This window comes from Vipera ursinii (assembly GCF_947247035.1).
Source record: "Vipera ursinii genome assembly, chromosome: 2".
NCBI classification, from domain to species: Eukaryota; Metazoa; Chordata; class Lepidosauria; order Squamata; family Viperidae; genus Vipera; species Vipera ursinii.
Genome location: NC_139513.1, coordinates 160,809,923 through 160,826,385, shown reverse-complemented (window position 1 = coordinate 160,826,385; position 16,463 = coordinate 160,809,923). Strand labels below are relative to the sequence as shown.

The 16,463-nt window shown below is 39.4% G+C and overlaps 1 protein-coding gene across 2 annotated transcripts; it reads left to right on the top strand.

The window, feature by feature from the left end:
- The first annotated feature begins 306 nt into the window (after positions 1-306).
- NEMP1 (nuclear envelope integral membrane protein 1) lies at positions 307-15,552 on the top strand. 2 transcript variants are annotated; one of them, XM_083353687.1, is made up of 9 exons: positions 307-435; positions 2,038-2,153; positions 3,319-3,538; positions 5,312-5,384; positions 5,938-6,031; positions 8,353-8,464; positions 10,730-10,955; positions 13,098-13,271; positions 13,632-15,552. In XM_083353687.1, the coding sequence occupies exons 1-9, from the start codon at positions 339-341 to the stop codon at positions 13,843-13,845; spliced, it is 1,326 nt and encodes a 441-aa protein (XP_083209813.1). In that variant the 5' UTR covers positions 307-338; the 3' UTR covers positions 13,846-15,552. The 2 variants fall into 2 exon arrangements, with proteins under 2 accessions (XP_083209813.1, XP_083209812.1); XM_083353686.1 differs by having other exon boundaries at positions 8,350-8,464.
- Positions 15,553-16,463: the final 911 nt, after the last annotated feature.

Here is a 16,463-nt window from a genome sequence, read left to right as displayed (position 1 = left end):
ACTTCAACTCCCAGAATTCCTCAGCCGGCGTGCCTGGGTATATCAATTTCGCCGCAAAGTCAGCGTCGAGAGGCGTTACCTCACAAGAGCCTCACCTCTGAGAGCTGATTGGCTCGCTGTCACTTCAGTCGACGCGACCGTTGGCAAGACGGATTCTGAGCCCTCCCTCGTCAAGCGGCTTGCCATTGGGTGATGCCGTTAAACTAAACTCTCGCGCTGAGCGGGAGGGCGTGCCGCCGTGGCTCTTCCTCTCCGATAGGCTGCGGGGGCCACGGCGGAGGGGAGGGTTATTTTACGATGGGGGGCGGGTGAGAGAGAGAGAGATAGGAGGGGAGATTATGGCGGGAGAGACGAAAACGGCCTCCGAGTGGCCTCCTCATGGCTGTCGCCTCCTGTTACGGGTTGTGGTTCTTTCGATCCTGGCGCGCAGCTCCGGTAAGCGGGCAGGTGAACCCCGTTTAGGGCATGCCCAGCTGCCCTTTTTCCTCTTGAGCCTCTTCCGGTAACGGAGGCTCAGGATGCCTAAGTGGCCTTATCGTTGGGAAGCGATGATGAGCTCAGGTTGATTTCTTAACAGGAAATTCCCCCCCGAGATCAGAAAATATTTCTCATCATTGGAGAACGAAGGGTACTCTGGATGCTTTCTCGAGGCCAGTCTTTTCCATCCTGGACCTCTTCAAATGGGACTTCCGTTCCCAGAATTCCCAGCCAGGCTTGGGGACTGGAATCCCAGCAGGTCTTCTTGTGACAATTTGGGCTATACCAGGGGTAGGCAACCTCGGCTCTTTTATGACTCATGGACTTCAACTCCCAGAATTCCTGAGCCAGCTGTGCTGGCACAGGAATTCTGGGAGTTGAAGTCCATGAGTCATAAAAGAGCCGAGGTTGCCTACCCCTGGGCTATACCGAGTATTAATTTTCCTCAATTTATGTCTGTAAAGTGATTTGAGCGGCGTGGTTGCTTGGATTATGACAGAAGTGTTGAAGTTAAGTGGGCATCAGGTTTCTTGGTAAAAATGGATTTGGAAGGAAGGAAGATCACAGTAGTATGATAAGACAATATTTATTTATTTATTTATTTAATTGATTTTATATACCACCCTATTGCCGAAGGACTCAGGGCGGTTTACAGGGCGAATTAAAACAATACAGATAAATACAATTAAAATAGAATTAAATTAAGACTAGCCCACAATTAAACAAATTAAAATTTAAAATGAAATTAAATTAAAAAACCCCTCAGTCCAGGCCAGAAAGATCAAATAACCAAGTTTTCAGGTCCCGGCGAAACGAACGAAGGTCCGGGGCAGTCCGAAGTTCTACCGGCAGTTCATTCCATAGGGCAGGCGCGCCCACAGAGAATGCCCTCCCCCTTGGAATCACCAATATGAGCTATTGTTTAGAATACTCGCAGAAAAAACCTCGTGTTTTTTTCCTGTGAGTTGTGGCATCTGTTGTTAATGTCATCCACACCGTCCAAAGTTAAACACATATTTACATCTGCTTATTAGCTTACTCCTCATGCATATCATATGGGGGGGAGCAATGTAGCTAATGCTTATTTTAGTGGGATTATTATTTATAAAATTTATAATGGCTGTTTTATGGTTTTTGACGTCACTGCCAAGGGTAAATGGTTTATTAATCTTTTAAACAAATCTAAATATGTTCAGATTGAGACTTTAAGTCAGATTTCTTTTAGTGTGCTCTGCGATTTGAGACAAGCAAAATGGATTGTGATCACCTAGCCTTTTGCATGACTACTTGCAGTTACTATTATCCAAAAACTGTCTTCGTATATATGTGGAGGGAGGGGGGAATTAAAGGAGTGCTACGTAAAGTACGCTGCCTCAAACTCATGAAATAAATTTCAGGAGGTTCTAAATGTAAAAAATAGGAAAAAGGCATATTGGAATTTTACTAGATATGACTATTCTGATCCTCATTTTGTATAAATCAGTCTCATTGTCTTAATTCCAAAGGCATTTCTTCATTTTACTAATATATCTGTTTTCTTCTTTGTGTGGATTCCTGTAGATGGAGATGTAGTGATACTTAGAGAACATCAAACATATCTACGTGATTCCTCTGAACAGTTTTGCTATTCAAATAAAATGATCCCAAAATGGCATGATATATGGACCAAAATTCAGGTAAGAGTTAGATTACTTTTTTTTTGCAACTGAGGTGAATCTTAGCTAATTTCCATGTCTTAAAGTGAATAACAATAGATCTGTAAATATATCCTACGTGACTCCAATTGAGATTTCGTTAAAAAACTGATTATTTTTAGTTTCCTAGCATCTTTGTTTTTTAATTTTTATCCGCCTTTTATTTTTTCATATACAACTCAAGATTTATTTATTTATTATTTATTTATTTATTCATTTTATATACCGCCCTTCTCCCGGAGGACTCAGGGCGGTGTACAGAGCAAAGTAAGTATACAATATGGTGAACATAGCAAATCTCTTCCTATTTTCCCTACAACAACCCTGTGAGATGTATTGGACTGAGAGAGAGAGTGTGTGTGACTGGCCCCAAAACACCCAGTCAGTTTCTACTTTGGAGCATGTAGAAGATGAAAGCAAATTATAAATTTGCGGGTTGTGTAGTAAATTGCTAAGGATCCAGCTTGCTGTATATGTTGTGTAACAAGAATAGTCCTGCTGTTTTGTCTTTTCAAGCTATTCCATTAGATGCAGTTAGTTTATACACATCTGGGAAAAACTTTGGTCCAAAAATATCTCACAGTTATAGAATTATATTCTATTCAGATAAAGAAGAAGAAGATCAGGGGCAGTCTAGACTCTAGAACAAGATTATATTCTGTAACTTAGTAATGTTGCAGTAGCATATTGTAGTTGGTTATCCATACAGGCCATATTTTAACCTGTTTCTGTATTAGAGGTTGGGAATGGAATTGAGTCAGCGGATTCTACTAGATAAGGGTCAGAGTTCCTCCCCCACAAGGCCTTTTTTGGATGTTCATTGTATTTCTCAGTTGGTTTCACAATGAGATTTAATATTACTCTCTCTTTCCCATCACTAGATTAAATAGCCTTTTCTCCATAAATAAGCTGCCTGTTCAAGATGCTAAGTTTTTTCAGATTTCCTTTGGCAGTTTTTCAAAATCCCTATTAAGTTCTTTAGCATTTTCCCCTGAAGCTAGTGGTGTATTTTGTAAAGACAGTGCTGCACAACTTGCTGTTAAAATAATGCTGGCTAATTCAACTAACTGTTAAATAATATTATGAAATCTCTGCATTAATTATGGAACTGTCCTTGTTTTTCCCCATCTCCTTTTTTTCCATCCAGATCCGAGTAAACAGCACCAAGGTGATCCGCGTCATCCAAGTTGAAAGTGAGGAGAAGCTGAAAGAACTGGATGGATTTAGTTTATGGATGTATATTGGCTTGTTCTTCAAAGAGAAGCTTAATGACACCTACATCAATGTTGACATTTTCAGTAAAGAAACCTGCTTGAAAGTCGAGATATTAGACCCAGACTCCAAATATACCATCAGTGTTTCTCGAAGTAAGTTTTCTTTTATCTTGCTTGCTCTAATACAGGTATTCCACCACTTGCGACTGCAGGTGGGCCCAGAATCTCTGTCGTTGAGTGAAGCAAATGTTAAGTAAATTGCCATGTCACCACCTTGCTCAACAACCACAATCTCCGCTCTCCCAGTTGTGGACATAAAGTGAACATGCGTGTCATTATACTCGGGAGGCCTGGATCCTTTCCCTGCTCCACTTAGTTGAACTATTGCAGGCTCTATCAATTTAGAAGGTTCAAAACACTGGAATCTACGAGTGTTTTCATCGAATTTGAGGTCCATCCCTCTACTGCACTGGAGGATTTCCCTTTCCTGCATGGAGGAGAGGGGAAATCTCTCTCAGCACACTGGGAGAACAGACCTCAAGTCCAATGTCCCCTCTGCTTGCAACTTTCCCTGTTGGCTTCTCTGTTGACTTTTTGAGGAAACAGCACAAAAGATTGCAAATGGCAATCACATTATCACAGGGCACTTGGCAGTCTGTTATAAATACGAACACCTGATGCACCACCTGGCATGCTCACACAACTACCTAAATTAAAGAAAATGCTCTAATGCCAAACCCTCTACAAGAACCATTTACGTGTAAATGGTAGAAACCAGGAGATCATGATTTCTAGTCCTGTCCTAGACACAAAACCAGCTGGTGGCATTGAGTCAGTCACACTCTCAGCCCTAGGAAGCAGGCTATGGTAAGCCACTTCTGAAAATCTTGTCGAGGAAACTGCAAAGACTATTAAAGGCAGTTGCCAGAAACATTGCTAACTCAGTTCCTCTCCCCCCCCCCCACCTCCAAAATGGAATAGTCTATCTGGGAGCTCTCCATTTTTGGAGGTTTGGAAGAGGCTGGACAGCCATTTCTCAAGGATGGTCCCTAGTTTTCCTTCACAGAAAAATGGACTCGATCAGGGGTGTCAAACTGCCAGCCCACGAGCTGGATGCATCATACTGAAACTGCGCCCACCCCATTGCCGGCAATGGGAAAAAAAGTCACAACACGTTATGTGACGTTGTGAGTTTGACACCCCTGGACTAGGTTATCCTTTTGGTCTCTTTCAGTTCCACAGTTCTGTGATCCTGTAAAATTAGATGATGTGTTTCCTGAATGTGTTGCTTGGGTTCTGGGAATACTTTTACTTTTTTCATACATATTTTATTCACTATTTGTGTCTGAAGCATGGAATTATCCTGAATAAGCAAGGAGAGTTGAATACATTTAGAATGATCACTGACTTTTTATGTATATATGTTATATTATGAAGCTTCAAGGCAGCATTTACTACCATAAAGACAAGTCTAATAGGTTTAAGTCTGCAGAAGTGAAAAAGAGGAACATCTCATACATGGACATGCTCATTTTGTATATATAACATCTGTTCATTTTGAAACACAGTTCACAACTGCTGAGCTATGTTTGAGTATGTATAAGATGTTCTGAGGTACAAAATGTAAAGTGTGTGAATTGGTTTTATTATGCAGTCTGCATTTTTCAGAACAATTGGTTCTTGGAAAAAATATGAATGATGAAAATAATGGTTTTAAAGGAAAATACTGTTTGCCTTTTTAAAGACTTTACAGCAATGAATCTTAATAGTCCTCAATCTTTTCATTTTGACAATTTATCAAAAATCTGTATGCAGCAGAAACACGTATTGATGGGAAGATATTTTTACTTGTTACATATATTTGCCGTTATATTCTGAGTAGCTCAGCCAGCTGATTAATAAAATAATATTTTTATTTTTTTGTAGCACTTGATCCCAAGCTCTTCATTGGTACATTTCTGGGCCTGCTGCTGTTTTTCGGTGGCGATTTGATGAGTAGGTAAGTAAAAATACAGTTCATAACATTTGCCAGCTCACAACTGGTAACCATATAATCTAGTAAATGCTTCTCTCTCCTTCAGTTTGTGATTGTGTTAATCTGTCCCTTTTTACTGCAGACTACGTGGGAAATATCAAATCTCGTTGTTTCCAGGGGCTTCCACGTAACAGGATATTTTTTGTTCTTTTTTAGAGTAGCGAAGAGAGACATGTGAAGTCTCAATGCTTGTGCGTCATTATTTCCAAAACTTAAAAGACTTCCACATATTGTTTGCTTTTAAAGTACTACTATGTAATTTGGCAGCTAAAGTCTGTCCCCTTGGGGGAAGCTTTATGGTTCTTAGTTATTGGAGTACTGTTCATTTTTCTTCTTGCTGCTGTAATTCATTTTCTGTTGGTCTTCCTGTCTACCCATCAGTCCTTGCTATCATTTCTTTCTTTTCTTTTTTTTTATGGCTACCAGTCCAAAACCTAGAATTTCTAGAGTTACTGTTGAACTTGTGCCATGTGTAGATTTTCATGTAGAGCGTCTGAAATATTCTTTCTCTTTGCAGAAGTTCAATCTTCTTCTATTCAACTGGGATAAGCATTGGCATACTGAGTTCATTGCTCATTGTTGTCTACGTACTATCCAGATTTGTACCCAAGGTGGGTTAAAAATATGAAGACTTAACTCTATTACCGGTAGGGGTTTTGGCAACATTCTGGAAAATAAATTTTCTGAACTGGCTAAAGGCCTTTCTGCTTGGTATTTTTGGGTGTGGTAGTCTAATAGATATGGAGGGTGAGGGATTACTTTATTGTATATTTGTATCTGTACTGAGGAATATCAGAGCCCCCCCCCTTTGTTTATCGATCTTCCCCCTTTTTTCACTTTTCCCCCTTTTGAATCCCTCCCCCCTTTTTATTGTTATGTTGGTTTTTATTTTCTGCCCGCCTCAGTTATAATGTTTAAGTAAGCTTGGAAATGTGCAGGAAATTTTACCGACCTAGTTAGGTATAGAAAACAATTTATTCACAATTTTACTACCCAGAATGTGGTCCAAGTCCTTATGCCATCTAATTTGGCAGATTGGATAATAGTAGTTATATGATATGATGATAGTGCTATAATTTTCCTTTACCTTTTGGTTATTATAAGAAGGGATTTTATTGGAAAAGTACTAAAATTTTCTGAAAGAAAATTACAAATATAGCATTATCAGCAACTAAATGGGCACCAAATTGAACAGGTAAAGAACTCTAAATATCTAGAATCTTATTCATTATAGTGGAGTCCTGGAACACAAATTCAAAAGCTGTGCTCAAATTTTTTAGAACTGAGTGGAGTGTGGAAGTTTTGATTCCAACTATTTTATGTGTTTTGAGGTTTAGGTTATAGCTGAAGTGCTTTATGGAGCTTCATTTTTTTCATATGCATCAATATTTTTCAACCTTGGGAACTTTAAGGTATGTGAACTTCAACTCCCAGAATTCCCCGTGCTGGCTGAGGAATTCTAGAAATTGAAGTTCACACACATTTAACATTCCCAAACTTGAAAAACACTGATATACAGGTATTGATTTTGGTCCATTGGAGATAGTAAAGAATAAATTGTTAAGTGCCCTGATGTGTTTTCCAAGAATATCTAAGCTTTTAATTATGAGAAAAGATAAGGCTTTGCATCTTAATAATTGGACAAATATGTGTAATATTTCTTCAGACTTCTTAGCATCCCTAATCCTGACTGATTCAGTGGAGAAAAATGTTAAATAATTGTAATAATGGCAGTTTCTTGCCTCATTTTCTAATTTATCTAGAAACAGACAGAATTAAAAATGTAGAGATACAGAATTTCCAGAATATTTTTGCCATTATTTAACACAAAGAAAACTTATATTCCAGCTACATCCATACTGCCCTCAAGAGGACTGCATTGGACTATAGAAGAGCATTCACTTTGGTCCATTGTAATTCTTTTCTCTCAAACACCCATGGTTTACCTTATTAGAGGGTAGATTCTTCCATTTTTCACATGTGCTATCTCTATTTGGCCCATGCTTATACGGGCTTGATAAAAGTTTCTTTAGATTTATCAGATCTCTTTTAAGAAAAGGTCTGCAAGGAGGAAAGCAAATATTCAGTTGTCTGATTTAGATCAAAAGGACTCATTTATGAATAATGTAGCAGACTTTGCTTAAAAGCAACGGGACAAAAACAGCCTTGGATGCACAAATATTAGAAGGAAGCAGGATCCTAATGCTTTAGCTGCACATCTTCATTTTTTTTTCACTTTGCACTAATTTATTTTGCTAGTGTAAGATGGTCTGTGAACCTCTTAAACTAGGATGACCTTTCCAATTTTCCATTTACAGTTGCATAAAATGTTTGGTTTGTTTCAAATGGGCACAGGAAAGGAGTGTGAAAAAGCCTTGTATTCTCTTCTCCTATTGTGCAAGTGACCTCAGTGGATGAAAGGGATCCCAACAGAACACGATATCATTCTATAAAGAAACAGAGTCAAAGAAAAAGGCATGGAGAATGAGCCTTTGGTAGACCTGAGAATGATCAGCTTAAATCCCCTGCTCCCCATATTAAAAAAAATATGTCTATAAGTAAAGACTTGAGTATCAAAACCAGGACATGATATACCTGTGCCAAGTAGGCCCGTCTTATGTGATGTCCATTTGTTTTCCCACTTCCCCAAATCTGCACATAGAATGTTACACGTTATAGTTGCTACTTGATACATTTTGAGAAGTGGGCTTTGAGACATCCAAGCGTTCCAAATCAGAGTATACTTAAAAACTTCATCCAGAAAAAAAACAACATCTGTTATGATTACTACATGGAACTGTTCCTGACTGAAAGAGGCCAGCCAATCAGTGCAGTAGGTGAAGCCATTGGAATACTGCAGATAGAGAAACAGTCAAGAATGCTAAAGAAGCTTTCTCTAATCTCTAACATTTTATTATTTCTGTTCTAGAAGAGCCCCATCTATCTTATGATTCTGGGTGGCTGGTCTTTTTCTATTTACCTCACCCAGCTGGTCTTCAGAAATCTTCAGGAAATATGTACATTATACTGGGAATATCTACTTGGTGAGTAAACGGTGGTGTTCTGTTTATGATGCTGAGGTCATTTTGTCATTTGTCTGAGCTAATCTAAGAGGTTGCTTTTCTTAAGCAATGCTTAAGTAACTACTTTCTAAAATGATCCAAATATTCTCTCATTCGTTTGTGTAAACAAAGTTTGCAGGTTATTAAATTTCCTAGTTACCTATGAAAAATACAAAAATTCTTTCTGTGGCAGCATACAAAAATTCTTTCTGTGGCAGTATATTTGGAATTAAATAGAAGGAGATAGCAAATCTTGCATAGGTTTGTGAATCCATGATAGTGTAAGACGTTGAGGTTGGAAAGAAATTGTGACATTATTTACATCTGTCAAATAATGCTGGCTATGCATTCCTCATTAGTTGTCATACAAAACAGGCTAGATTTGTAATGTCAGTATTCTTATTCTCTATTAATAAGGACATTAACATTTTTATTACATAATAAAAATTACAATGTAACCATTACAAAAATAAATAGAAAAACAAAATAGAGCTTGCAGAATAAATGGAATTTTTACCAACTAACAGAATCATTCTAATTAAAAAAGGAAAAAAAAATTAGAAAGACATCTTTATTTAGAAAAAAATACTCAAAAAGGCAGAACTATCCAACAGCACAGAAACAAAAGCTCAGTACATATCTTAACTTACTGTTGGAAAGTCAGTTTGACCACTTTAAATCAATGTAATAGTATCAGTTAATTTCTGAAGAAATTGTGTCACAGATAAATAAACAGTATGGTCATGGGTAATATTTGGAAGGCATATTTAGACCAGATGCTCTATAACAGACATGTCAAACACAAGGCCCGGGGCCCGGATCCGGCCCGCGAAGCCATCCTGGAAACAGTGAGGGAACAGCCCCCACTGCCTTGGCCCTGGCCCAGAGACCCTCCTTCTGCCAGAGACCCTCAGATCTGTCCCACTCCTGCCCAGGCACCCATAGGCACCCTTCATGCGAACGATGTAGAGCTGGCCACGCCCACCCAGTAGGCCATACGCACTCTAGCCACGCCCACCCAGTAGGCCATGCCCACCCAGGCCATAACCACCCAGCCCCTTGAGGGCAACCGCAATGCTGATGTGGCCCTCAATGAAATTGAGTTTGACACCTCTGCTCTATAATTTAAGCATCTGAAACATTTGACTTTAGGTTTAAAATATTCTAAAATATTCTTATCAAACTTGTAAGTCTATATATGGTTTATGCCTTAAAATAAAAATGATGCTACAAGTATAGATACTGATTAATCCAGAAGCTAGACAGATTTTTCTTCTTACTCCCAATCATTTTGCTTGATTTTATTCAATAAATATTGGTTCCTGGAGCATGAAGTTCCATTTTATCAGATATAAAAACATTATATAATTCCATTTTCCAAAGTGTTGTATAATTTACTTCCTTAATGTGATTTTCCAAATTATGATCTATTAAGTTTTTTTTCTCATAACCAATTATTCAACCTCAAATAGATGCCTTACAAGCCTCCCATATAATCACAAAAGTCACAGAATGAAAAAGTTTATATTCTAGTCCCATCCTGTGTCATGTGTCACCAGCAATAAGAGTTATTTTATAGTTATTAAATCAATCTGCTAAAATTCAAGAGACTGAAAAACAATCCTGCCAGGAATACGTTTTATGAAGGGGGGGCGGTGTTTCTATGATGGAATTCAGAAGTTGCCATGTGTGCCAATAAATAGGCTTGTGATGAACACTTTCCATAAATGAGAGCTCAGCTTTCATGAAACAATACTGCAATCAAGCAAAGGATTCAAAACTTGATTAAATTCAGCACTAAAAAATGAACAGAACATCTGTGTAAAACATCTGGATGGTCTTTAATGGGACTGTTTCATGAATTACTAACATTTTTGTTTTTTTCCCGCCTGTTCTAATACCACATATTGGAAGAAGCATATTTTGTCTTCTGTGGACATCATATTTTTATAACTCTTGTTTTCTTTGATAAAAAGTGATGCATTTCTTCTAGATCAGCATGTTGCAGATTGTACTTGTTTGATGTTTTGTAAAATATGCTCAGTCAGAAGCATGAATTCTTGCGTTTTATTTCCTTCTGGCTTCGGTGTTTTGGCTGTATGCTAATGTCCAAATTATTTAGAACAGATTTGATATTTATAACCAGTATCTTACTGGTTGACTTAGACAAGCTGAATTATCCTGAAAGAGTAACGCCTGGTGATCGTGAAAATCCAAATAAAAATAATTCTTTTTCTTCCTCCACAGGCTATCTGGTCATCGTAGGGTGTGTAAGCTTTGCTGTGTGCTACAAATATGGCCCTCTGGAGAATGAACGCAACATAAATCTCCTCACTTGGGGTCTGCAGACTTTCGGCTTGCTGCTCCTTTATCTGAGCATTCAGATACGATATATTGGCGTCATCTTGATTGTAATTGCAATCTGCACTAAAAACCTGGAGTACCCAGTCATATGGGCCTATGCCATCTACAGGTGATGGATGGGAAACATTGGCTTGGCTCAGCCTAGAAAACACAATGTAAATAATCGGTCCATTAAGACATTTTTGTAGGGCATGGCTGGGTGAATATGTTTATATGCATAATGGTGTTCCGGAAACGAGTGACTTACATTTTCATTTGTTGAAATTCTTAGTACGTTATTCTTTCCTGGCTAATTCTCTAGTTTCTGTAGTGTATGGATAATGTCAGATGACAGACATCATTATATGATTCCCTGGAGGAGGCAGGGTGCCAAAAAAAACCCCAACCCCTCTCTGAAATTGCAAAATCTCAAGAGAGAACACTGAAGTCTCAGAGTTAGTCTTTTATTTTAATTTTGGGGTTCTGTAGTGCACTGTTTTAAGGTAGCATTAGTTATGTGATATCTGAAGCATTGAGGTCAGCCTATGTTTTAAATCCTCTAAAGGTGAAATTATTGTTTGTTTAGTTCGGGCTTACCGCGTTAATGTGATCTCAGGCACCGTTTAGTGTGTTGAACATATTTCATGATCTATCTGTTGAGATTTTGGGTGGCTCTAAAGCTTTCCTTTTTCTTGTGTCTTCACCACAACCTGGACACACTTCTGGAAATGCACTTGCTCAGAACTGAAGTGCATTAATGAATAAAGATAAGTACCTTTTGCTGACCACTTTTTTTTAAAAAAAAAAAACCAAGGTAATCCCTGCTGTATACTTTTTTTTATCTAAGAGACAAAATGAGACACGTAGATGACAAAGCAATTTTAGAAGCTGTAGAAAATAATGTAAGTTTCTTCTGGTGAGAGGTGGAATTAGTGGTGAGAGGGCCACTCTCCGAGAAGAAAAGCCAAGTGATAAAAGCCTTAGCCAGCCCAGCAGAGGAATCCCCAAGGCTCCTTCTCTTTTTATACAGCCTTGTGGTAGAGCTGTTGAGGGAAGCAGGGTTTGGAATGGGAACAGGTCATTACTTACAGTGTTTAGACCAGGGTTTCTCACCCTTAGCAAGTTTTAACGGGTGTGGACTTCAATTCCCAACTCTGCTGGGCTGGGGAATTCTGGGAGTTGAAGTACATACACACCTCTCAAACTTACCAAAGTTGAGAAACACTGCTTTAGACTGAATCACTGGCTTCAGATGATCACGTGGCTTTTGCAAACATTGGGCAAAGAGAATCTGCTCCTAAAGGTTCATTGTTGAGGTGAGAGGCAGGCTCCTGATCTCCGTCTTCCGTTTTGTAAAATAATTATGTGACTTAAGAGATCTGGGTGTTGCGCTCGAGTGCTTTGTCTGAATAGATTTGTAAGATGGTTCTGGAAAATGAGATGCAACTGATTTAAGATCCCTCAAACCGTAAAAAGGTTTTTGCTAAAAACATGGGGAGAAATGAAGGCCGACCAGCTAAGAACACTGTTAGATCGTGGAAGATTGTAGTCTCGTAAGTGCTGCTGAGCAACAATGAGTCCACATTCTCAAGAAGAGGCTTGATTTCGAAGCACCATTCTGATAATCTCTTTATCAGAGGCCGTTGGCATGTTGAAGGTGAACAATAGCACAATAGTGTCACAAACGGATATAACAGTGTCTTAGCATTTCTTAAGATACTTATGGAAAAGTTGTAACTTGACTGCAAGTTGTTACAGAATAATTCAGTAAAACTGGGAGGACAGTGTCCCTGTCAAGAAGGCCTAGGTCAGGGGTCAGCAACCTGAAACAGTGAAAGAGCCACTCGGAACCGGTTCCCTCACAAAAGGAAAAACTGGGAGCCACAAAAAATGTGTGCACATGCGCGCATGTGCAGAACAGGGTTTGACTGAAGAGTGGAGCCAAGGCGAGATATGCACCTACCCTGCATATTTGAATTGATTGGTTGAACTTTTTTAGTCCCACTTTTTTTGTGTGTTTTTGGACTGCACATGGCAGAGGACTGGGAGCCGCGGGAGACGGCTGAAAGAGCCGCTTGCAGCTCCGGAGCCACAGGTTGCAGACCTGTGGCCTACGTCTAGAAGGCTCAACTCTTGAGCCCAACTTATGACAGGGTACAGTGTGGAGAGTGTGTGTATCAGCTGCCCTCTCCTAAGCGGTTTGAAGATGATTTGCAAAGGGCCAGATTTCAGTGTTTGACTTTGGCTACTAAACCCATTGCTGTCCTAGCAGGAAGCTGTTCTCAGCTCCAGAAAAGCCCACCCCACCGCGCCTGTTGACCGAGGAAGAATATCGGATCCAGGGGGAGGTAGAGACACGCAAAGCCTTGGGACAATTGCGGGAGTACTGCCAAAGTCCAGAGTTCTCTGCGTGGAAAGCAGTCTCCCGCATCCAGTCTCCAAAAAGGTACTGCCCGTGACGATCATCGGAAGGGTTAGGGTCAGCTATAATGTGCTGTGGGATTTATTTTTATTTATGTATTTATTTTAATCTTAAAATTTTAAGAAACTCGGTTTAAAGCCGTATTTGTGGGAGGACCACGAAAAGGGACGGGTAGGGAATCAAATTCACAACATTTTGAGTCTAGGTTTCTTTCATGGGAAGAAAAGCCATCTTTTGTATGTACATGCTATATATACTCAGTTAGGTTCTTCCCCTCTCAATTGTCTTGCCAATACTTGGTAAAAATTGTAGACTAGAGGGAAGTAGTTGTAGGGTTCATTAGTTACAGCATTGCCTACATCGTTCTTTCTTTCTTTCTTCCAGATTTGCTGACTTCATAGAAGGTGCCTCACATGTCGTCCCCAACGAGGTTTCTGTCCATGAACAGGAATATGGCTTGGGGGGTTCCTTCCTAGAGAATCAGCTCTTTGAAGAGGAAGATGAGGAAGATGACACCAGTTTTGATGAGGAGGATTGCCCAGAGGAACCGTGGCCCCAGAATCACTTACATTTTCAAGATAAAACTGGCCACTGCTGATGCAAGTGGATTGACTGATGCCCCTTATTGAGCCCGTCTGTTGTTACAATGGAGGATTGCTGTAGAGAAGCCTTTTCTGTCTAGCATTGCTTAAGTAGCGGCGTAGGCTTCGCAATCTCTTTGAGAGGAAGGAGTTTGACAGGGCTCTAAAGCCCTGCCACCTATTCCAGACCACGACACTGTCATGGACTGCAACATACTCGGGATAGGCCTCAATATCCCTGACTAAATATCTTAACTACGAGCTGGTCAGAACCTACAGCTCTTAGCTGTGAGTAGCCTAAGGGGGTGGAGGAATGTGGAGAGGCTGTAAATCGTTACCGAAAGCCAGTGAAAAAATGACAAATTATTTTGCCCTGAGGAAAAACAGGCTACCTGAATGAAGAAAGGTTTGAAAGTCCAGGTGAATTTGATAAGATATATCCTAGGAAACAATAGCTGCTGCCCTTTGATTTTCCAGGGCGCCAACCAAGTTTTGTAGAGCATGCTGCTCTTCCTCCAGTGGCTATGCTTTTCACATGTTGGCTTAAATGTTGTCTCCTGGGTTCAGTACACTGAAGGTGTGAGGCTACTGCTTGTTGCAGAATGTGTGATGAGCTTGCTGGGAAGTCAGTAAGTCGCTGGGTCTCCCAAGGAAGTTCTTTCGTCCTACACGTGGTAATTGCACAAATAGAAATATTTTTAATTATATACCTTGAGAAGGGAGTTGCTTCCAACTAAAATACTTCCTGTAGACATCACCCGTGTTCCCTGTTTTAACTTACTTGTGGCCTTTTTTGGTGGGATTGTGTAAAACCTGACTGTACCAGATATCAGCCGCTTTCAATTTGAAGAATTAATTTCTGAATGGCCGGAGTGGAGGTTCCAGAGCGGTTTGAAGGAGAAATAGCAATCTGAAATAGCTGGATTTTTTTTTAAAATTTTTTTTTTACAAAACTGCTTTTTGGGATCCAAAACTCTTGTGGTCTTCAGCAAACCCACAATGGCTCAGATCTAAATAGCCTTGTTTTTACCCTGAAAGTCCTCAATAGTACTGTAATCCTGCGAGAAAATTCAATTGCATCTGGATGAGGACACCGCAATGAATTCATAGTAGGTGCTTACATGTAATACCTGCCCAAAATGTTTGTATTTCTAGCCATCCAATATTTATTAACTGATAAATTGTTCATGAAGTTGTGCTTTTAAGTTTCTGTTGCTGCCCCCATCCTTCTCAACAGGATTGAAAGAGCTCTAATAATCCATTTTCTATTTTCAGGCCCTGTCAGCTTCCTAGTCACTAAAGTTTGGTCTGGTCTGGTTACACAAGTTCAGTTTGGTTACACTAGGATCTGTTATTTTAACTATCGGTAGGATCAGAGTTGGTTCCAAAAACCAGAAGACAGGGAAAACCTAGCAAACAAAGTTAACATACTATATTTTTCCTGTCCATTTGAAGTGCTAAGAAAAAGCTATGGTGCTTGCTATATGCATGCCAAATGTGTAAAATGCTGAAACCAATACGAAATAACTCGGATAAAAGGTTTAATTTATGCAGCACATCTTTACTTCATTTGGGATATAAAACATGAAGGTGTTTTGAATAGAATAACATCTTCTCAAATGGTCAAAGCTAACACAGACATAACTGAATTTTTAGACTGAATAAGTGGAGAATACTTTAGTATTTTCTAACCTGACTTGTGAATTTTTTTTTAATAAAAGTATTTTTTTTGTATAGTAGAAAATGAACTCTGTTGTGTCATTTGAGAAGTCAAGAGTCTAATCCTGCTTACCGACATTAGTACTGCAATTTGCGTAATAATCTGCAAACAACCCTAACCCCTTGACTGAAAAAACTTCTACCATCTGTTTGTTGTGTTGTCCTGGTGAGTAAGTAACTGAACGGTGAAGTAAACTTGGCAATGGGTTTCCAAAAGTGGGGGGGGGAAGGGCGGTCATCTTATGTGGTTTTTGGGCTATTGGTTGATGTAGCTTAGTCAAAGTTCAGGAAGATATTTCCTAACCGACTCACTCAGTTTTACAACTGATTTCATTGAGAGATGCTGTGGTTGATAAGAGAACTGAGTGATGAACAGCACCTATATAAGTTAAATTTGGCAAATGGATGATAGAGAAACTTGATACAGAAGTTTCTAGTTCACATGTTCCTGCTTTCAACTGACCTATCATTCTACATGCTTAAAAGTCTCTCGTTTGAACTCTTAATAAATGAGCCCTTTGTAATGCCTGAAACATTTCCCCAACTTCCTGTGTTCAAAAAGCTTCTGCATGGCATTTTTCTCTCTTCATGCCTCTGCAGCCAAAGGATTTGTAGGTTTCACTCCTTCAAGGTCAAATCTGCCTCATTATTTCTCCCCTTTCTAATTCCAACAAAAAAAGAAAGTTATGGATGATAAAGGTGACTATCTGGGGTTGCTGTTGAGTTTTTAAATGTTTAGCTTAGAACAGGCATTGTCAACTGATTTGGTTCAGGAATTGTGTCCACCTTTCATAGTTGCTACTAGGATGCAAGCAATAAATGTTACTAATAAAGGGAGAATATTTGTAGCACAGGGTTGCCGTGAGTCCTTTGTGCTCTCTGAGCTTGCTTGTTTGTTTTCTTGCAGACATTTTAT

Excerpts from the sequence above, each read along its gene's own strand:
- NEMP1 (XM_083353686.1), top strand. The coding sequence starts at position 339 with ATGGCGGGAGAGACGAAAACGGCCTCCGAGTGGCCTCCTCATGGCTGT. Across the intron at positions 2,154-3,318 it reads ATATATGGACCAAAATTCAG|ATCCGAGTAAACAGCACCAA; the intron begins GTAAGAGTTAGA and ends TTTTCCATCCAG. Across the intron at positions 13,272-13,631 it reads CGCATCCAGTCTCCAAAAAG|ATTTGCTGACTTCATAGAAG; the intron begins GTACTGCCCGTG and ends TCTTTCTTCCAG.